Source organism: Denticeps clupeoides, chromosome 16 (assembly GCF_900700375.1).
Source record: "Denticeps clupeoides chromosome 16, fDenClu1.1, whole genome shotgun sequence".
Lineage (NCBI taxonomy): Eukaryota > Metazoa > Chordata > Actinopteri > Clupeiformes > Denticipitidae > Denticeps > Denticeps clupeoides.
In genome coordinates, this window is record NC_041722.1 from 9,143,475 (window position 1) to 9,166,445 (window position 22,971).

The 22,971-nt window shown below is 41.4% G+C and overlaps 1 protein-coding gene across 2 annotated transcripts; it reads right to left on the reverse strand.

The window, feature by feature from the left end:
• Nucleotides 1-410: 410 nt before the first annotated feature.
• mef2ab (myocyte enhancer factor 2ab) lies at nt 411-20,300 on the reverse strand. Of its 2 annotated transcripts, none has more exons than XM_028956923.1 (11): nt 20,044-20,300; nt 18,544-18,604; nt 10,792-10,952; nt 8,498-8,701; nt 6,218-6,352; nt 5,661-5,871; nt 3,381-3,538; nt 2,734-2,757; nt 2,201-2,327; nt 1,707-1,824; nt 411-1,552 (listed from the first exon to the last, which is right to left on the reverse strand). In XM_028956923.1, the coding sequence occupies exons 3-11, from the start codon at nt 10,843-10,845 to the stop codon at nt 1,252-1,254; spliced, it is 1,332 nt and encodes a 443-aa protein (XP_028812756.1). In that variant the 5' UTR covers nt 10,846-10,952; nt 18,544-18,604; nt 20,044-20,300; the 3' UTR covers nt 411-1,251. The 2 variants fall into 2 exon arrangements, with proteins under 2 accessions (XP_028812756.1, XP_028812755.1); XM_028956922.1 differs by having other exon boundaries at nt 18,532-18,604.
• Nucleotides 20,301-22,971: the final 2,671 nt, after the last annotated feature.

Consider the following 22,971-nt stretch of genomic DNA (forward strand, 5'->3'; position numbering starts at 1 on the left):
ACAATAGTTGATGGCAAGTAGCTTCCCCCCCAACTTTTCAATTCTACATTGCGTCGTCTCCTCCAGCTTTTCTCAACATCACTGATCACTGCTGCAACGTGACCCGGTGCAAGAAGCCGAGCAGCACATGATGCAATCAGGATGTGTCTCAATATGCATTTGCGTGTCACATCATATCAGAACACAGTTCTGGTGGACTGAAAAAAAAGCAGTATTTAACCAGCAGACAAGGGTGTCCGTATTATAAACAGGAACAACACAAAGGAGCAGCAATGTGGTTAATATAAATATATTTGACTCCAGATTTAAATATGATTTAATTCATTTCAGCATGTACATTTTGCAACACGCTAAACAAAGCTGTCATCTTTTAAAAAGAAATTCTACTTGAAAACACTGTCTTGACTGAAGTTAGATTCAGGCAATGCTTTAAGTTTAGTCCAAATATAACATATGGTAAGTATGGTTCACATATTTCCCCATAAAATAAACCATTAGACGGGTGATAAGATGAATAAACATGACAAACACGGCACAAAAAAAGCTCACAGAAATGAAACATGCTTGCAATGTAAAAGTCTTGTAAACTTTGCAACAGCTGATGAAATTCAGCAGTAGCTGGTGAAGAAAGGCTGCATCTTCAGTCCTGCATACTGAAACTAAAGCGTGAGGCCAGCAGGACCTGTGCACCTTCATATTCTGAAATGCATCTTTCTGCTGCTTTGATCGTTTTCACTTTACAATAATAAGCAGCAAAAAAAAAAAAACACACAAACTAAAAACCATGTTACATGTAAACTACTGGCTTACAAAAAAAAAATGAGGCATCCTCCAATCAGTTTGTGATGCATATGTAATTTCCAAAGCTTCCATTACCATTAAAAATATATAATAATCAGAAATTGTAACCAAGCTTAAAATAATGGTATATGGTGAGCAATTGCCTATTCTGCGCTTATATTAGCAGCAAATGCAAACTGTATTGTCTGTCCTGCACTGAGACAAAATGTTCCCTGCTTAACTACAACCTGTTTTTATTATCATCACTGTTACTATTTCAAATATATTCATTTCGCTTTCCCCAAATATTAAATGGATTTAAACAGTGTACAAAACAGCATAAATTACAGCAAAAAGTAATTTAACAGTCTTAGTACTGATAACAAATATGGGACATTCATACTGGCGCAGTAATTCTAATACTCAACGTTGAAACCGACATGGATCTAGCAGTCCGGTGCTAGGCTGGCATTAGGTTATCCAGTTATCCAGGCGCACTCGCTTGACAGAGGTACCCTGGCACTCCTCAGTCCCTCCATGGCCTCCACTCGGCCCTGTTGGAGGCTGGAAGTCCGTACGGCGCTCCTCGTGCTCAGCACCATCATAGGAGTTGCAGGAGGAGCTGCGGCTTTGGGCCGGAGAGTGTCCTGTCCTGGCTGAGACCGCAGGCTGGGCAAGGAAGCCCGGATCGGGCAGATCTCGAGGAGGAGAGGTCGGCTCGGACTTGATGCTGATTCCCTGGTTGGTACCATGAGGTATGTGATTTCCAGCCCTGTGCAGAGATGGTAAGCTTTAAAAGACCAGGAATATATAAACATACAAACATTTGATATTAAGTGCAAATGCAAACAGCCATAAAATCGGAAAGATCTGAGTGAATTAATATGGGTCAGAAATAATGCATAATTCAGTCAGACGCAACTCACACAGGTGAGCAGAGAGCGGCCGGCCCCATCTGATGCTGAGGCCAGGGTGAGACGGAGCCCAGAGACAAACCTCCAGATGAGCTGAAGCCTTGCAAGTTTGATAGGTCGGCACAGTAGTCTGAAAATAACATGGGTACAGACGAGTGAGAATATAAAATTGAATATAAAATTCATTAAAGCTACATTTTAATTTGTACATTAAAAATGTATGCATTTTGTGTATCTATTGTGGGTTTTCTAATAAGCTATGTTGTTAAGAGACAAACTCTACATAAAAATGACAAACTCTACAGCTCCCAGTTTCCTTAAAACTCAAATCTTTTCCCCATAACCCCGAGTGCAGTAGGATAAACAGATACGGTGGACTGTAAACTAACGTCTGGGAAAGGAAACGTTTAGACACAGAAGATTTCTTTCAGCTATTTCCTCCTGGTTTTCTTCCATTTAGCAAAGATTTTCCCCAAATTGGTATAGAGGTCACTGTGGCAGCTCACCAGTGTTATATGTGGACACCATGGCAGCATAAACCAAACCCTGGTGTGGTAAACTGGGTGTGGTTGCAGACACCGTTGGTGCGGTCAGCGACTGGGTGGCCTGGGAGCTGTTTATTCTTTGGGCGTTCTGCAAACAGAGCAAAAGGCGTCAAAGACAAACATATATGCAGCGTACAGATTAGCCTTCATCCCCAGAAATCCTGTCGCCACCAGGTGGCGCTGTAAAACCAGACGTTTTTTTCATCATGTCATTCTGAATGAGGGAAGCTCAGGGGTTGGACATACCCCCCAGCCTGCTATGATCAAAAATTGTCAGATAGGAATCGAAAAAATATATATATTTAAAAATGTCAGTATTAATTCAAATTTGCAAGTATGATTAATGCCATTTACTTTAGCTGTTGTCACACGTTTGTACTAAAACTACATTACTACATAACATGCTTGGAGCTGACATGCCATCAAATGTAGCAGTAATCCATCAGAAATTAATATTTTAAAAATATTTCTTCTATTGTTTTTCCTGAACTTACCAGGTCAATGTGGTCCTGCTCTGGCTGCATCCAGCAGAGAAACAAGAAAAGGAGAAAAGGGGACAGAGGCTTAATATGATATATAATTTAATCTATTATTAATAATACAGATGATTTTTTTAAAATTATGTTTTAGTACTCTGTTTTTCACAAGATAAAATAGTCTGTATTTCTCTCCCAACTTGATGAATGAATCACACTAAACTGACTTTACTGACAATGCAGCACCCAATGGTTCTGCACCAAGTGACTTTGCTGACAGAGTGACAGGTGCAGAAAAATCCTAGAAATCTCAGGAATACACGGCTGATCCATATCTGCCGCCCATGCTTTGCTGCTCACAGGGTGTGTTGGTTGAGATAAGCCCTGGATCCTGATAACATCAACCTCGGTGTGTCGCAGAAGGACGTGAATACCAGGTTTCTGGAGTGCAAATCAGCGGGGAGGAGGTGAAGTCTCTGAAACATTCCTGGCAAACCGTACGCTCCTAGAGATCATGTTTGCAAATACCATTCCAGCACTGGCAGTGCTGCAGCTTATTCTTAAGAGCTTCATATCCTGGAGGGGAGGGCTCACTGACAAAACCATTTGCCGTTTTATTCCACTTATGTGACAGGAAAAAAAAATGCTCAGACAAATGCACTCACCGCTGGGGGTATTGTGAGATTGCCATGGGGTGGGAGGACAACTCGCAGGTCCGGTTTACGGCTGCAGACACTCAGGTTTTCACCAGGGGGCGATGGAGGTTTAGTTGACAGTACTTTCCCAAAGCTGTTGCCACTGATGTTCCCAACAAAACCATTCACTGCAGTTACAGGGAAAAGAAAGGGAACGTATAAAACATCTTTAATCTACTTAATCTCATTTGAACTATTAATTTTTTACTGAGATGAAATCTTACTGACAAAACTTTGGATGCACCTAAAGTGGAGCCATTTTGAAGAATCCAATGCAAGAAATAAATTGAGTGATTTGGAATCTGAGTCGCCTCTTTTCACCATCCTAGAAACCATCCTGGTTGTCTAACTTAGCAAAGAGTGTGAAATGCTGTTAAATAAAGAGGAGGCAAAAGTACACCCATTCTTCACCAAAGTAGAAGTCTAAATCCTTGTAGCAAGAAAAAAAACTGGTATGTAGGTATGTATACTGAAACGTGCAAAATAGCTTGAAAAAAAAATGCCATATTTATATTATTGAAAAAGAATAGAAACATATTTCAAAATCCCATCCAGCTGAAATATAAAGATATATATGAAAAACTGTTCTTAATAAATGGAGTAATGTAATTTGTTACTTCCCATATATTAATTTTTTGTCCACAAAAAAATTAAGTGGAAGAGCGGTTTTAGTTTTCAAGTTGTCACGGAAGAGTGCGAAGTATGCTCTGTATGGATTCGTTTGTGGACAGGTGCAACACTGCGACAAATCCAAATTAAAATTTTATTTGTCACATACACAGTCCTACACTGTATGATATGCAGTGAAATGCTTGTAAAAAAAAATTATTTCAAAGACAAAAACAGCAGTCTCAACGGCAGCCAAACTCACCGGCGCCATCTTGGAGACAAGTGAAGTGATTGTCATTGTGAAACACTGCAGCACAGCACACGGTGACACAACGAAATGTGTCCTCTACTTTTAACCATCACCTTTAGTGAGCAGTAGGCAGCCATGACAGGTGCCTGGGGAGCAGTGTGTGGGGACGGTACTTTTGTTCAGTGGCACCTCAGTTGCACCTTGGTGGCTTGGGATTCGAACCGGCAACCTTCTGATTACGGGGTCGCTTCCTTAATTGCTAGGCCCCTCCACACCACAAATGGCTAACATCTTAAAACTCTCTACTCTGACTTGTGTCATTTCCTTTCCTCAGTGACTCAGTGTACAAACAACTTCTTAATCAATTCATTTTTTGTTGAACGGAAGTTGGCCAGATGTCACCTATGGCTGAGTAATATTTTTTTACTTCATTTTACAGGGAATATTTTAATTATGTATTTATTAGTAGATTGCTTTTAAAAATTCAGAACTGAAGTGTTGATCATCTATCTGCAAGTCGGAAATGGACACCAATTCTAATTTAAGTACGGTCACGTGCAGTGTAGCCATGCAGCAAGCTGTCAATCAGCACCATGCACTCCTTTTATTTTAAACCTATCTTATAAAATCATCAGTAAAGCTAATCGTCTGGTTGACAGAAATGATGACACTTGGAATGTGTCAAAATCACTAACAAGCAATTCTTTCCTTCTATTTATTTCTGTAAATCTTGAACATTTACATTTACATTTACGGCATTTGGCAGAGGCCCTTATCCAGAGCGACTTACAACGTGCTTTCAAGTTACCATCGATGAAGAGATCAATTCCGGTTCACTAGGACCCCAACTATGAATACATCTATTTAATTCACTCTGTTGTAGATTCTGTACACAGAATCTGAAGACAGACATGATGTGGCAAACATGCACCAAGTGCTATTCCTATTATAAAACAGGCCTCTGCAAGACCACTAGCCTACAATCATCTATAATTTTGATAAATATGCACATATGCGTTTTACTAATTGTATTTTCTGAACAATGCAAATTACCCCAATGAGAATGCAGTTAATCCACACCTGTCTGGTCCTTTCATGTGACACATGGCCACAATGACAGGGGGTCAGGGCATTGTGTACAGAAGACTAAGAGGTTTGCCATGGCCCGAATGCTTTTAGAGGTCCCCAGGGCTGTTTCTTTGTGGACTTTTCTTTGTGGACTTTCTCAGACCTTAAAAGGACTCAAGTGCCACACAGACACACATGCATGTCACTTTTGGCCAACAGACACAGATCAATCACATGATCACAAATGACAACAAAGCAGTTCATCTTCCGAGAACATAGATAATTGCAATCCAAAGATAATGATTTGGGACAGAGTGACTGACCTGTCCCACTGCTGGGCGGTCGCTGGGAAAGCCCAGGAGAGCCTACATTCCTGTGCAAGGAACCATGGGATGGAGAGATGACCCCGCCATCGCTGAGCGCTGCACTCACTGAGGCCAGTGACTGAGGGCCAATAGTGCAGCTGCTACTATAAGAGAGGGCCCCAGAGTTCGCCGTGTGCATTGAGAAGTTGTGTTGTGGCAAACCTGCTGGCTGCAGAAGACAAAAAGAGAGATGTGCTTGAAAACATGGAGGATGAGAGGACAGCAAGATCAAATGCAAAGAGTCAGCTTTGATCTGACTACAGACAAGGCTGGTCTAATATAATGTTTCAGCATGTACTGTGACATGCTATGAGTGGTTCCAATCTTGGGGACGCACCTTTCTCCTAAAAAACCCTTGATCCAGCTCATGAGATAATGATAAAGCCCTTTATTAGTTAAATCAAATATATATTGGAGAGATGGACACTGTTCTTTTTTGCTGTTATGAAGATTTGATGGTTGTGGAAAGTTCTGTCAAAGACAAGTGAGGCGCAGTGAACACCGAAGTTACTTACAATTTTATGATTCCTCATCATGTTATCAAACTCCTCGTTAATTTTCTTGTATTTCTCCTCCGTGTGCGGGGTGAGTATGCATGAGCCCTCTGGATCGGGACTGTCACAGCCTCGCTGCTCCTTCTTGTTTAGCGCCTGTGAAGGGCATCAAAATAAAGAAGGGATCAACACGAAAGGGCAGTAACAGGGGTGGTGCGTTGGAAGAGTTGCCTGCAGATTACATCACCCTCTTTATCCCCAGCAGGGCAGTCACCAGGCTCTCCTTTGTTTCTTATATTAACAAAAACCAAAGTCGCTAAAGGAAGAACGCAGCATGCACTGAGAAAACAACATGTTGCCAGACCTTTGACATGATAATCCAAGTTTTTAAAAGATGATATTGTCACATATTTGCATGAACGATGAGTCTGAAGGAGGGTGAGTCATTCTAGGATAAGTGATGCATGCAGCAGCTGTTGCTATCTGACAGACCTGATTGAGGACCTCTTACTAAGACACATGTTCATCAGCTAGTGGGATGTCTCTATCACCAGCACCACAAATACACCCGAGCTGGAAGGGAATCTTGAATATTTTGTCACACAGATTTGGTCTGTATTGTCATTAAATATCATGTGACATGCTGTACATGTTCTTTTTAAATGTCTTTCATGGTTCCATTTCATCAACAGTAAATAAGACCTTTAGAACAATTTTAATTGCATATAATTGTGCATGGGCATAAACTTTCTCTATAATCTGGATGTTCTTTATTGGAGGTTATCTTGTAAGTTGCTTTGAATAAAAGCGTCTGCTAAATAAAGTAAAGTAAAGTAAAGGTTATTTATGCCCTCCTCCTCAGCATCTCTGTGTTTGCTCCAATTAAGTTGACTGAGAATATTATTCTCATAGTTTTTAATTTTTCATTTCCAATTTCAGAATTTAACTCAAGTCTTATTATGTTACAGCTGGCAGTGCTATGGATTAAAGTTATCAATGTTTCCTGAGCTCAAATCAGGCAAATTGAGTGCACCCAGTGTAGGACAAGACCTTGGAGGTTATTTCTCACATGTACACTGTCTCCTTTGGCAAAGCAATTAACATACATGGAAGACCATACAGTGTCCTTGTCACCACAGCAACTCAGACTTACAACATTCCCAGACACCAATGGCCTTTATTATTTCAGTCTATTAATGGCGGCTGAGAGCTGCGTTCACATCTTAATCGCTGACATGTGATCACGGCCACTAAGGCCACATTCAGTTACTGGAGCTGTGCAAATTTAAAATGCTTTAATAGTGCAACCGATGAACCACATTTTGTTTTGGGCCCACAAGGTGTTATTTCAGGATATATTAACTCAAAAGCGTTTAACTCAGATCATGAGCCAAACCAATACAGAGGGCCGACATCAAATAAGATTAACATCGGTGTCACTGCACATACACAGTCACCTTTTAAAATGCATTCAACATGCTGAGACACCTGGCATAATATATACTGTGGCGTCAAAGATAAAATATGGAGGAAAAGAAAGTATGTCAAACCACAGTGCAGTGCACAAGCGTGCATAAACAGCATGGCGCAGGTTTGTTGGTTTGATGTCACTTGGCACGCACAGCGATTGCACTTCAAGTCACTTGGACTGTCGCAGCTCTGCAACATACAATTACTTGGCCCAATACAGGGCACATCACAGCACACGGTGCACACAACAAAGTGTTCTCTGCATTTAACCCATGAAAGGCAACCTGAGAGCAGGGATTGGGGACAGTACCTTGCTCAAGGGGACCTCAATGGCACCTTGGAGGTTTGAGATCTGAGCCTAATACCTTTTCAATGTAAGAAATATCCATGGACATAAATATAATGCAATAAGAATAGTTCAATCCAAAGTATATCAATTTGAATATCACATTTTATTTGTTGTCATTGCACATGGCTCTTGCTCTGTTCCTCAGCTGTCTGGCTTGACTGGCTTTAGGGTCTTAGATGCATCCACAAGGCAGAAGAAATGAACAAGGTCAGAACCTCTGTTGTTTATGTCAGTCACTGTTCAACCCAATGGCTAAAGAAATGCAAGAATGCAGTGGAGCATGTTTTAATGTGTATTGTGGCAAGACTGCAATTGGAAATGTTAAATTGTCAAAATCCCACATATCTTGTAACAGGTCTATCCAATGACCTTGCGGTTTTCAAGCGACCAGCAAAACAACAAGTCCACGGCCCGTTTCTGCAACCCTTCACTACGCATGGCATGCCAGTGGCTTTTCTGAGGCCGAACACAAAGCCACTCACCTCAACAATATCTGAGTTGGTCCTGCTTTCGTGGGGCTCATTGTATTCTGTGTACTTGAGCAAAACTTTGTCCATGTCGGTGCTGGCGTACTGGAAGAGTTTGTTAGAGCCATTGAAGATGATCAGGGCGATCTCGCAGTCGCACAGCACGCTCAGCTCATATGCCTTCTTCATTAGGCCAAACTTCCTCTTTGTAAATGTAACCTGGTATAAAAGAGTATTTATTTTTTAGAACACATATTAAAACACTGCTGCATTAATCATGACCAACAACCAAATGAATCCTACATGTAATTATGGCCACACCTCCTCAGTCAAGTGTGTTAAATGTTTAAATTATTAGGACTATTAACTTGTTGAGCCAAAATGTAATGTTTTCACAACTTATCTAAACTCGCAGAACTTTTGCAGAATTTAAACCCCTAAACGCTGTAGAAATAGAGTTTACAATTGCAATACATCCAAAGCAAAGAGAGCAGTCAGGCCCACTGGAGGCAGAGAAACAGGATTGGTTAAACATGATATTTTACTCCATCTCTCCATTACAGCGTGGGAACGGACTGGGTGCCAGTTGGGCCGCCCATAATTACACTCTAATCACATTAATACTTTAAGGGAAAGCGTGCAATCACTTTGCCATCAGAATCAGAGTGATTCAGTCAGAACTTTGCAGGAAGACACCATCCGCGTGTATCAGTCTGAATCAGTGTGGGGGATTACGGTAAACAGCCACAGCAGCCGAGCACCCACAGCGTCTGTGTGCTCTATATAGGTCAAAAGACATTCAGTGAGGGTAGCATCCTCCACGTGAGTCAATTACCAGCAGCCTACATCAAATGAATAAACATCAGGGATGTAAGGCCACATTAAAAATGTTATTGTTAATAAACCGACTGGATACTGGACATAAAACAATCTGATTTCCAGTGATAGGAATTCAAGAGAGTTGAATGTAATTAATGCATGAGTATTTCATTAGCCCACTTACAACCCACTGTCATATAAACATATGAACTGTCAAATATGAACTGCCTGTAGCCTAGAAGATTTTTTTCTTTTTTTATATTTATATGTATATGCTAATGATAATTCCCTTGGGTCATAGGGTAACCCCAACAGACTGAGAAGGAGAGGTTCATGATACAGTAATCAAACATTTTCATGGCAACCAAACATCATTTCAAAATACTTATGGTCCGTTCTAGATCTAATTGTCTTTTATCAAGAGAAAACAAATCAGCTGCTACATACAATTTAAATGTAAAAATGTTATTTTATGGGCAATTGGCACCCATTCTGTGTATTTATTTAATGAAGTTGAATAAAGTAAAATGTAGACATTGACTAGGAACTGTCTATGGTGCTGAAGGCTGCCGTTTTAGGACTTAAGTATTGCATTTTGACCATATTTAATATAGGCATTGATTACATTAGACACTGAATGGATATAATAATCACAGTGATAATACTGATTCAGTAACCATTCAAATAAACAAGCGCAAACCAAGGCCTTTAAATATACCAAACACCAACCAAGCACTTTAGACACAACTCTTCCAGACAAGATAGGATTTGTTGTACCATCCTGCACATTTATATTTAGCGTGAGCAGACAGAGTGAATTCCAGCCATCTCTGTGGTCGGCCTGAGTGATGGCAGTCGGCTAGAGAAGGGCGCTGTGTGTCCCGCTGACCCGCCCTGCTAATGAGAGGGTGCTGTTGGGCAGCGGCTGCCTTAATTACTACCAGCCAGCTGCAACCACAGGGACAGCAGGTCCTGTGAGGCCCTGGACAAGCTGTCCAGTGTCTGACACCTCGCCTGCGAGGCAGCCCCCGTTCCCACACAGCCCAGGGGCCTGCAAACTCGGCAGAGCAAAATGGGTTGCAAACTGGCCGTGCTCTTGTTAAGCCACGTTGTCGTGGACTGACTCCGGAGGGGGCACTCCGGCTCCACAATTCGGGTTGGAGCTTCGTTGTGTTTCGTTCATTGTTATCCTGATTGTGTGCAGCGGCTGAGAGTGTTGAAATGTTGCCTCTTGTATTGCTTCCCTGTCGGGTCTTAAATCTGTAAGTCCCGTTATGATGCATTTACCTGTTTTATGTAATAACCCCCCCCGTTTGTGAAGCCGTGCGACCTTCCCTGAACCATGCCGCCATTTTTTAAATTGACCAAAATAAAGTAAAAGAAAGAAAGGAGAGAAGTTCATTTGTATGTTGTAGGCAGAGATGGCTGTGGAAAGGTTGGATAACTGACCTTCCAGCATTGGGAAGGTGGTAAAGATTACACTCACACACCTGTCTGTTCCGCTCATCCACGATCCGCGTGATTTGGATCTTCTTCCGCCCCATTTCTCCTTCCAAACGTTTCCTTTCACACTGCAGAAATCAGCTGAAGAAGAAATCCCTGAAGCCTCCCTCGCACGTCAGCGCATAGTTCCGCTGTCCCTCCACAAAAACTGAAAACCAGCAAAAATGGAGAGCGGTCAGATGTGAGCAAAGTGGCCATCCTCATGGTGTCGCAGCATCACATCCTCATCACTGGTGATGTCTAAACTGGGCTCTACTTTTACTGGAGCTGTATCGGAAAATTCACTCATTCACTATACAGAGTTCCCTACATAATAGATCATCTAGGGATAGTGGGCCTAAAGCAGTTAACATATTTCCTAAAATGTGCAAAACAAATGTGTTTTCACCCATTTGATGTCTTTTTAATGAACCAAACAAGGACATTTTTAAATAACCCTAAACTTTTGAATAATAGTGAACACATTGTATGTTGTAATATTTTATATAATTTATATTGTATTGTCAATGTTGTAATGTTTGATAATGTTTGTGGTAATGTTTGATATATTTTGAAATGTTCTGAACAAATTATTTCTATGCAATGTGTTCAATTCAATGCAGTTTAATAAATTGGAAAATATTTAGTTACTTCTTGAGTAGATATTTTTACTAGTTCTGAAACACCCATTTTTACCACTACTTTTACTTCTACTTATCTTAAAGCAGCAATACTTTGGTCTAACATTGTTCCTCTGAAGACCTGAGGCCTGGGCTATGAATGTTATATTAAAAAACAGCACGTACTTATGCAGCAACTACTCAAATAATAATACCAAAAAAGAAGAAAAAGAAACAAAGCAATTATTCTTCAGAGAGGAATTAAAAAACGTTGGGGCATATCAGAAAGTGCTGTATTGAGAGGATTTGTAAATGTAAGATTCACTAGTAACCAGATAACCAGATTGTGTGGATTTGAAAATTGCTTGTTGAAAATGTGTACAGAGAAAACCAATACTTGTAGAACTAATACCTGAGAAATTGAGTGAAGTGATTTTCATTGTGATACACAGCAGCACAGCACATGGTGCACACAGTAAAATTTATCCTCTGCATTTAACCCATCACCCTTAGTGAGCAGTGGGCAGCCATGACAGGCGCAGTGTGTGGGAACGGTGCTTTGCTCACTGGCACCTCAGTGGCACCTTGGTTGATCGGGATTTGAACCCACAACCTTCTGATTACGGGGCCGCTTCCTTAACCGCTAGGCCACTACTGCACCACTAACCTCTCTATGGCAGCATTTCCTGGATGCAACTCACTGAAAGGGGTTCCCTTTTTTTCATTTTTCAGGGAGTTTTTCCTCACCACCGTCACATTTGGCTTGCTCACTAGGGGTCTTGAGCACTGTTCTTCTGTGAGGTGCTTTGTGCCAATGAAAGAGCACTGTACACATAAAAACTGATTGATTGATATTGTCAGGAGAGGTTTTAACTGTCCAGAATGAATAAGTTCCCATTTTTTTTATTTACTTATCTATGATGCATCAACACATGGCAAATGTTCCATCACTGAAGCTCCTGACTAACCAAACCCAACTCAACCTATAGTAAGCAAGATACAAGGGGGCTTACACATAACGTAAAACTATGTTAATTGCCTGGCGAACCTTGTTTAGATGTATCACTGTGCTCACTATGCGTTAATTAAGGCTGCTGTTCATTTCAGGGGACGTGTAACCCCTCGAAGAATAAACCCGCCTCACATTTTGGTTCATACCACTTGGGCTTGAGGCTTCAAGGCGTGTCGGACCGCAGCTGTTGGAGATCATAATGCAGCCTTAACCCACACATTACATCCTCTCTTATGCCTTAAAAGGAAAATAAGACACCGCCTTTCCCACTAAACGCCTTAAGACTGGATTTAATGGTGAGAGCAGTGTTGATGAGACATTTCCACACTGTGATGCTTGATGTTGTTTTTCCCAAGCATTGCTTTCGTGCATGGCAGTGGAAATATGCTCCGGTGTTTCCATTAGATAAACTGGCGCCAATGCAAACAACAATATACCAACATACATCCAACTGGGCCGTTTAATGCAGCTATTCCAGAAGACAACTCAGCCACTGAAAAAAATGGGCTACATTAGAAAACCTCTCAAGCTCTGGGCATGTGTATGACAGTCTGGTTTCCTGCATCCTACCGCAAACTACAGATGGGCCGGTCCACCCTCTTCCTGTTTTGCAGCACTGTAGTGATGAAGACGCGCCACACTTCACACCTCACATTGACGCCTTGTTTTTTTAAGGCTGCATAAACCCCCAGTCCCATGTCCTGTGTGCTCCTTTATTTTTTTTGTGTGTAAATATTCGAGCTGGTAGACTTAGATACGGAAGGACGCTTAGGTGAATTAAGGACACCAGACTGCAACAGCAAAGCTGATCCTTGAAGTCACCCTCACTTTCACACCTCTGCTCAGCTCCCCTGTTACCATGGCAACTAATGAGCGGCCATTAATAAGGGCTGTCAGCTTGATGTACAGTACAGAGAGAGAAAGGTTTGTCCAAAATGAAATGACCGCATGGTGCTAAAATGGTTCAATTGCTGCATATAAGCATATTTTAATTCTATGAACTAGAACGGTAATTTAGGCAACAAAGGATGCTTCTTTGTTAGGGGTGGAAAGTCTAGCTAATGAACACACTAATGAGCAAGCATTCAAAATAATTGCTCAAAATATATTTAGTTTGGATGACCAAAAACAGCAATTCTGTCTTAATGTTTTGGACAGAAAAACTCTTACTCTTTTAGTCTTTTTTTTTTTGCCTTTTGGGGCACACGTGAAGATCACGGCCTCATTCAGCGGGGAAAGGCATTAGCGAGCTGGGTGTGGTGGAAGCACTAATTTGTTCTGCCAACTGTTTCTGCAGAGCCGTATGCTGCACTCCACAAGAGATGAATAGTGCAGGTGGTGCCACATCCCTGCCAATTAATTCACACGGCACCGGCAACTCTGAGCATACGCCCATACGGAGACGTGTAACAAGGCCTGGGCGGAGAGGGACTCGCCTGCGGCTGCCTGTAGCACAACGGGCAGTCAGGATCACTTCTCTTGTTGATGACACTACAGCCTGCGCATGACTTTGTTTATTTTAATTCAAAATACTCCATCATATTCATGAAAAAGTGAAAGTGAAGTGATTGTCATTGTGAGACACAGCACACTTTGCACACAACGAAATGTGTCCTCTGCTTCATTACATGATGATTACATGATTAATCCTTCATTACAACAAAGCTAGGTTAGCTCAAATATATCCTAATGTTGATGAACAGTGTGACGGCTCCCCTTTATTTTTTTGTCACTATCAGAATCAGAAGAATTAGTATATCCAGAAAGGTATCTTAAATACTTTGTGTAGAAAAAAAGCTATCTTAAAAAAAGACATATAATACAAAATAAACTAATTTAATACAAAATATAATACAAATATAATACAGAATATGATACAAAATATAACATTTGAATTAAAGGGTGAGGTAGAAACCTTATTGCACATGAAAAAAGAATTGAGTTGGAGGTGGAAAGATGTCATTAAGTGCCCTTAAGTGCCATTAAGTGCCCTGATGGCAACAGGGCGAAAGCTGTTGTTTGCTCCTGTATCTCTTGCATGATTGCAGCAGTTGGAACAGGTCATGATCGGGATGTGAGGGGTCTTTCATGATATTTTGTGCATGGATTTCACATTGTCAAACCTCTGCCCTAAGACCAGAAGTCTGAGCTAAGGGTCACTGAGACACACAAACCCCCTGACCTTGACAAGGTGGCAATTCAAGGCGGAACTAAAAATAAAACAAAATATCTTTCATCAAATTATGACTAAAAACATAAAATTTTCCTTAAGTGGATGGCCTATATCAACTATATTCAAACCCAACAATAACACTTCTCACTATTGCCAATATTAACAAAACTAGGGTTGGCATAGTCCAATATCGGAAGCAGAAGTTCTTTTGACAGAACTTACATCAGAATTTCTGTAATTTCTTAAAAGGCTGTCTTTAATTACAGTCCTCCTGGAGCAACAGAGAGTTAAGTAAGTTACTCAGGGGCTCAATGGATAACAGCAGTAATTGCAAAATTAGTGGAAATTGCAGCCCTTTCGGTTTCTGTACGGTTAAGAGCATCAGAAGTGAAACCCTCACTCCATTCCGTCTGCATGCCTGCCCATCAGCAGTAGAGCTGCCCGCTGCAGACATAATCAGATGGACGGTGTGAAGATAAACTCAGCCAGGGGGGCCTTCAACAGCTTCTGCTGCAGGCCCAGGACTGTTGCTCATATTATAAAAACAGAAAACAGGGAGAAGAAAATGTGAAGAGCCTCACAAGGCAAAAACAAAGCGGTTCATCTATTATTTCCCAGCTTGGATTTTACTGATTGTGAAATTATATGCTCCCATTGAAGAATTTAAATGGACAGCTGTAACTAGGCAGCTGAAAGATAGTGAATATAATTTACTATATTTATCTCATGTAGATATTCAGACTCATGACAGATCTTCAGAACCTGGAGTAACATGTGTTTAAGGAACTTGTTCAGAGATATAGTGACGATTTGAAGTTGTAACTTTAAGGACTGACTCCATGGATATTAAATACATTAATAACATGTAGGGCAGTGGTTGCCTACTGGATAAGGAAATGAACCTGTAACCAAAGGGTTCAAAAATACGAACTGCCTTTCCTTGCTGCCCACTGCTCACACATGGTGATGGGTCAAATTCAAAGGACAGAGCTCACCCCAGGACACCGCCCTTACGAAACAAACGTATATTGCTATATACTAGAATTTATATTGTAATATATTGGTAAATATATTTCAATATATTAGAAAATTCCCCATATATTTGCAATGCCTTTTTCAATATATAATCTCATTTAAAAATGTTCAGTATATATAATAATATATTAAATAGTATAACAATGTATTTATTCAATATATGAAAATGGCAATAATTGCACTATTTTCATATTTTGTCATATATCATATTTAATATATTTATATATTGCTTACATATAAAATATATTATAGAATATATCAACATATATATCACATGTGACAATCACTTCACTTCACTTCATATATTACTATGTACAATTCACAATATATGGATACACATTAAATATATTGTCACATAATGTGTATGGGTGGGAACAGGTTGGGAACTCACCCAGGATGTGGGGCCAGCCCACCACAGGGCGTGCACCCACTATTCACTCTCACACTCATACCTATATTCAATTTACAGTCGCCACGGCATCGGACGGCAGGAGGAAACCAAAGAACCTGGAGGAAACCTGTGCCAACCCAGGGCGAGAATGGAAATTCATGTCTGAGCCAGGATTCAAACTCACAACCTTGGAAGCGTGAGGCCACATCGCTATAACCGTCCTGTATAGAATATATTGTATAAAATATGTTGACTGGTGCTGCAAGCTTTGCGGTAATGGTTCCTCAGTGCTGATGTCCTCTTATCAGGAGGATCCTAAATTCCTTTTACACACATTCCTTTATACACAACTGGTCTGTATACTGCAAAGTCATTTTATTATTGTGTTGCCTTCATTTGAGTCTAAAGAAAATATTTTCCTTTCTTGAAATGCTGTCAGTCCCTGTTTGGTGCAGATGGGATGATGTCATGCGCAGCAAATTGAAAGCCAAGCTGCCCTGTTAAATTCAATATCCGTCTTGCCCGGGCCCACTTTCTCTTCATTACACATCAGTGTCCCTCCGAATATCACCCCGCTGAGTATGTCATTTCTACATCCTGCTGGCTCACGCCAACAGCAGTTCGGCAGTAATAAACAGGCTAAATTCAAATTTGGAACGTCAGTGTTTCCTTAATGGATGTAAAATGAGTAAAAGCGGGCGCATGCAGCTCCTCACACAACATCTAACACTAGACACGGGAGGTTGGTGTGTGTGTGTGTGTGAGACCTCATCTAACCACGCGGTGAGACGAGAGCCAAGCGCGCCGCTGCTACACAGTCTGCCAGACAGAGGCCTTAATTATCCCATCACCTTAAGTCATTTCCCCACAAGCATACTGAGCTTCTTGGGCAGGATTTTATATGTGCTGTGCCGATTCTTAACTTAATAGTCGTCCCGCAGTTATCAGCCATGTAACATTAATGACAGAAATCACCACCAAAAACACAAACACTCCTCATATGTTTCCTGCTACTGTATTTAAATGTTCAATGATTCCAGAAGAATCAAGGTTGCAAAGAGTTCCACAGGCTCCATGCAATCTTTTGATCTTGTAAATGACATTATAATGTATTCAGATCCACATTCCGTAATGCAACACAGATTTCTACAGCCTTGTTGAAGATCTGCCCTTCAAGCAAAACACTGCCTCGCTTTTAAAGTCAGAAAGACCTTTAAATGAAGCTGGAGACCTTATGCTGAGAAACAGGATTTGTTGCAACCTGAGGCATCTTCTGCCCTGGAATATCAATTAAGATGTAGCCTGGTTGAGTTTATTTTGGGGGGAGATTTATGTCTATATTCTCTAGAAAACCACAGTATTCGTGCAAGTGATAAAATACCTGGCCAACAGATACAATACGTTGTACTCTCTAACCTTTATGTAGCCGAATGACAATAAAGCTCACTTGAACTTGATATAAATATTATTCCCAAATCAGCACCTTGTGCTAGAGTAACCAATATGAACCCTAAGATGCCATCATAAGGAGCAAAGACCCTTAACCGATAGGGAAGAGGATCTTCTTCAGTTAAAGAAGATTATCTACAGATTTAGGCAACAGCAATTGGTTCGGGCTTCTTGACCCGTCAAGACGATGAGGTTTAGCTCAGGAAATGATAGAAGAATGACTAAAACATCTCCCCTTTTTTTGTTTTGCAACGGATTTCTGTGGAGGGACAAACAGAGCAGGTGCCTTTTAAGCTCCATAAGTAGAAAAATTTCCGGATCCAAAAGCCCTTAAATGCTGTTTACATTTCACTAAGGCAGAGGTGCTCGGTTTTACTGGACTGCACACACTGCAGACCTGTGCCAGGGCCTGAGGCCAACCCAAACCCCCTGAGTTGGGAAGACATAATCATGCATTAACAGTCAGTCTAATTAAGTTTGCCCGTGTTGCCTCAAACCCAGGTTTTACTTGGCATGGTTTCGGCCAAACTCTGTTTGCGTTTGACAAAGCGAGCTTCATGGCGACACAGAAAAGGAGATGGAGGAGCTAATATTTGGATACAATTTTGTTTGATTTCTTTATTTATCATGTGCTATTTGAGACTGGGGGAACCTATTTAGCATCAAATGTGTGGACTGGTGGTCAGACAGAAGCCAGCCAGAGGTTTTCTGGTTTGGAGCCCCAGTCTTGTAGCTGTGCATCCCCACAGGAATACTAATTCCTCTGGATTAAGGCCTGGTCCAAAAACCACACAAGCTGCAAATGAGGGCAAATCATATTCCAAATGCTTCAAATCTGAGAAGGAACAAGAAGGTACAAGTGGCCTACAGGGTTTTGAAGTGGTCCTTCATATTGCCTTGATAAAAAAATGAAACGCTGCCTAATTTTTAAAAATATTTCAGATGAAATGAACACGGCAGCTATTTCAAGAAAAGACATTATTAAAAGTGAATGCATAAAATGCATGTGTTTGGACACCAGACCAGCTGAGAGTACTGCTGCCGTGGCAATGGGAAAAACGGCCTTACCACACTTATTACCTTGTCCACTGGATTCCACAGAACAGAAGGGCCTGCTCTGTCTCTGGGTTGGAAAAATGTTCTGTGGGCATGGGATAAAGGAAAAAGTTAGCATGTGTACAGTGAACTCACATGACTTAAGTTAGTGTTACATTTTAAATCCCCAAAATCTAAGTACCATTTTCATTTATAAACATGATGACGGAAATCTGTACTATTTTTGAAATGGCACTAAGTGCAGAGCTACATGCTAAGTGTTGGGCTTGTTACCAGTGTTTCCTCTAGCTTTACATGTGATGTGATTTTATGTATTGATGGGACAGGAGTAAATTGTCCAGAATAAGTACCCAGAACCTTGATTTTGTCTATTTATTTAAATCCTAAGGATAACTTTCCTTACACCAGCAAACAAGCCCCATGCTTAGCGCGTAGTGCTGCACTTAACTAGAGTTCAAAAATAGTGCCCTTAAGAAATTATTGTTCTACCAAAGAGCTGAACCTAAAGAATTTGTAGATTTTTCTACAGAAGTAATTATGCACAACATTAACAATGCTTGGCAGCAATATATAAACCCATTCAAATGTATATTGCTTCATGATGACAGAATTATATTATGCCTTTAAGAGTTAAATGTATTAAAATAGTAGCATTATTTGCATCATATACTATGGGTTTAAGGTTAAATGTCTTTAGCAACTGGTCTGATCTCAGTCTTACTGTAACCTAACGGACAAGCGACAGAAATAGCAATTCAATAAAAATACACACAGAACCGCCTCTGTTTCCCGGCCATGTTGAGCTAAAAAGATGAGAGTCCATGAGAACTGTTACTATTTTTGTTTACCACCGGGCCAGAAATACCCCATCATTAAAGGACGAGGGAGGGAGGCAGAAAACACCCCTGACACATGTTTAAAGCCTGGATTCATCCAGCCCATTACACACACTGACCTGTGCTCGGATAAACACATTCATTTAAGGCGAAAACCATTTTCCTTCACCCGTCTCGGTGGACATATAGTACTCTATGAACATTCAGTCAACGTTAAACCAACATTTAACAAACATTGCATTTTTTATTCTGCAGTGACAACCAATTGGTTGTACCAATTCAAGGAGGTCTGAAAAGTCTACACCACTGAACTGAACAGCCACATTTTCATGCGTACTGAAAACACGGAAAATAAGCTTTCAGTGCTGGCCATGCAAGTGCATCAAAGTTACAATTAATTTGTGCAGATATGTTGGTTTACTATGACTTTTCATGTAAAAACAATGGTGTTGACCTACAATGATCTACACCAAAAGTTTAAATACATTCTAAATATCACAGCTAGCCACATGTTGACTTTGACAATGACTATTATGATCATCTTTCTATCTGTTTTGTCAAACACATTTAAAAGCCTGAGGTACAGACGCAAGCTTCACAACGCGTTCATCCTGCCACTATCTACTCCTAATCCCGGGATCCTACAGTACTTACTACCACACTACCACAGCGGGTCCCCCTTACTCACCCCTCCACGGGCGACCTGGAACCTGCGGTCAGTCGCACGGCGGCTCCATGCGCGCGGGTGCCAGGCGACGTCGGCGAGCGCTCGTAACCTCCGCGCGCGCGCGCGCGTCGACGCCACTGACGCTCCGCGCGCTCCGGCCGCGCGTCTCGGTCCCCGCGGGGCGAGGCCCCGCCCCCTCCCCGCCTTCCTCGCGCTCGCGTGGAAGTTTATCACGGCGTTTCCGATCGCGGCGCTACGACGCGACGTCGGCCCAAATACCCCGGAGTCGCGAGCTGAGAGACATTATGCTAAGCCAATAAAGTTCTTACTAGAGGTCACATGTCGCAAAGGTGATGCTCCAGTGTGTGTGTGTGTGTGTGTGTGTGTGTGTGTACTGTAGCACGGTCTACTTTAAAGAGACAGTCCGTTGCTGAAAAGACATGAATAAATATTGCCAGCAGTTTGCTTCGCATCTTCCATTCGGACTCTGCAGACTCACTTTCTGCGTTAGTCTGGTAGAAGTAAACACCCACTGGAACTGTTGGAACTGGGCAGAGCAAATCACACCAAATACCCGGCCATCTGGACCGCAGAGATTAGTGCGATGTGGGTATTTTGTTCAATTTCCGACTCACAGTTCACATCAACCTGTTATTAGAGTGGTGCCCACTTTCAGTGAGAGTAATCAACACAATATCATTCATTGCATTTGAGTGTGTTTTATTTGTCCCACCATGAGACATATTCATTCAAATCTTGTATTTACAAGACTTCATGAAGGAGAACCGATTAGGGTTTTACTTTGTTCTTGAAACGGGGGACGGGTACGTTGCGATCTGGATGGCCAGCGTTTGAAGGAAGCATCAGGCTTGATGCTGTAGGTGTCCGGGTTTGTCATTTGTTTGATGTTTTGCCTTTGCCCAGCGCCAAGCAAACAAATGCATCTGCCCACTGTCCTGTCTGTCAACACTGAGACTAATGCCAAATCCCACAGACCAGCAGCGCTGAGCAATGCTGTATCACTGTAGTTATTAACTTTGGGAAAGCGACGGGTTTCAGTGCTCCACAGTGTGACAGAAATGTAATGACCGAATTATAAAATTTAGCAAATGCCCTCATACAGAACCACTTACAATCCGTAGTTACAGGGACAGTCCCCCTGGAGCAACTCAGGGTTAAGCATCTTGCTCAGTGAGTGACTTCTGGTTCAAAGGCAAGTGTGTTAAGCACTAGGCTACTACCTCCATTCATGTAGGGTGGTGCAGCAGTTAGTAACGTGACCTTTAAACCTCTAAGGTTTTGACTTCCAATCCTGTCTCGGGTTTTGTGAATCCAGGATGTGATGTTTGCTCTCCCCATGTTGGTTTCCTCTGGGTTCTCCGGTTTCTTCCTGCCTTCCTGGATACAGGAGCTGAACACGTGGAACATTTCTGTCTTTTGTTTAAGACATGTTGGCATGCAATGACAAATAAAACACAGGGGTCTTGAGGAACATCTGTTTGGTTGCCAGAGGTAATTCCTTTCTCTGTCAGGGAGCGCATTAGGGATGATAAATGCTTAGCATGGGATGATTTATGAGCTGTGCAGGGAACTGTGGGTCGAGGCTGGTGAGGAGGGTTCAGGCGGAGGTTAGGGTGCAGCAGCCAGTGAAAAAGAGTGTGAGAACAAAACGAATGTTCACCTACCTGGGACAGGAGTGCATTGGTGCAGGTAGATACAGTTCAGGCCAAAGGTTTGGATGCACCTTCATTCAATGTGTTTTCTTTACTTTCATGACCATTTACGTTGGTAGATTCTCACTGAAGGCATCAAAACTATGAATGAACACATGTGGAGTTATGTAATTAACAAAAAGTGGAGACCTGGCCTCCACAGTCACCGGACCTGAACCCAGTCCAGATGGTTTGGGGTGAACTGAACCGCAGAGTGAAGGCAAAGGGGCAAACAAGTGCTAAACACCTCTGGGAACTCCTTCAAGACTGTTGGAAAACCATTTCAAGTGGCAACATCTTGAAGCTCATTGAGAGGTTGCCAAGAGTGTGCAAAGCAGTAATCAGAGCAAAGGGCGGCTATTTTGAACAAAACTAGAATTTAAAACATGTTTTCAGTAATTTCACCTTTTTTTGTTAAGTACATAACTCCACATGTGTTCATGACCAATGTCATGGAAATAAAGAAAACGCATTGAATGAGAAGGTGTGCCAAACTTTTGGCCTGTACTATACTGTACAGTCATAATTTGATGAGTGTTTAATTTTAAAGGTAGCTTTAATTTATCAGCGAGAGACAGAATAATAAAAAAAAAAAAACAACAACATCCAAGTAATGCATTTTAAATATAAAGTTCATCAGTTCATACTCACTGTTTAAACATATTTGTGTTTCTCTGCCAATAGGACAGGACAACTGCACCGAAACCAAATGGAGGATGGATGGGGCTATGTACCACCAAATCTTGGGTGAGAACCTCCAGCATGACAATGATTTGCTCAGTCAATCTGACTGTCCTAGTCAATTTTCAGATCTTAATCCCATAGAAAATCTGTGGAGGGACCCGAAGGTTCTTGTCGTCAAACATCGACTATGTGCAAAACTTTTTTGCCAACTACAAGAAATGTTTGACCTCTGCGACTGCCAGCAGAGGTTTAAATCCTGTTTTGCAAAAGGGATCAAATCAAACTTTCGTGAATTTTTTTTGGTTCTTTTTCTGTCTCTCACTGTTCAAATAAACATACTTTTGAAATTATAGACTGATCATTTCTTTTTTTAGAGGGCAAAATTCAAAACCAGCAAGGGTTTAAAGGGTTCTGAGTGTAGATACTCCATGATGGCAATGGGGAAAAATTGCAATAGAGCATATTCTGCTAAATTGAACGCCTGGTGACATGTGCGGTCATGCTGAGGTCAGAGTCGAGGATACACCTGTGCACGAGTTGTCAGAGCAATGAC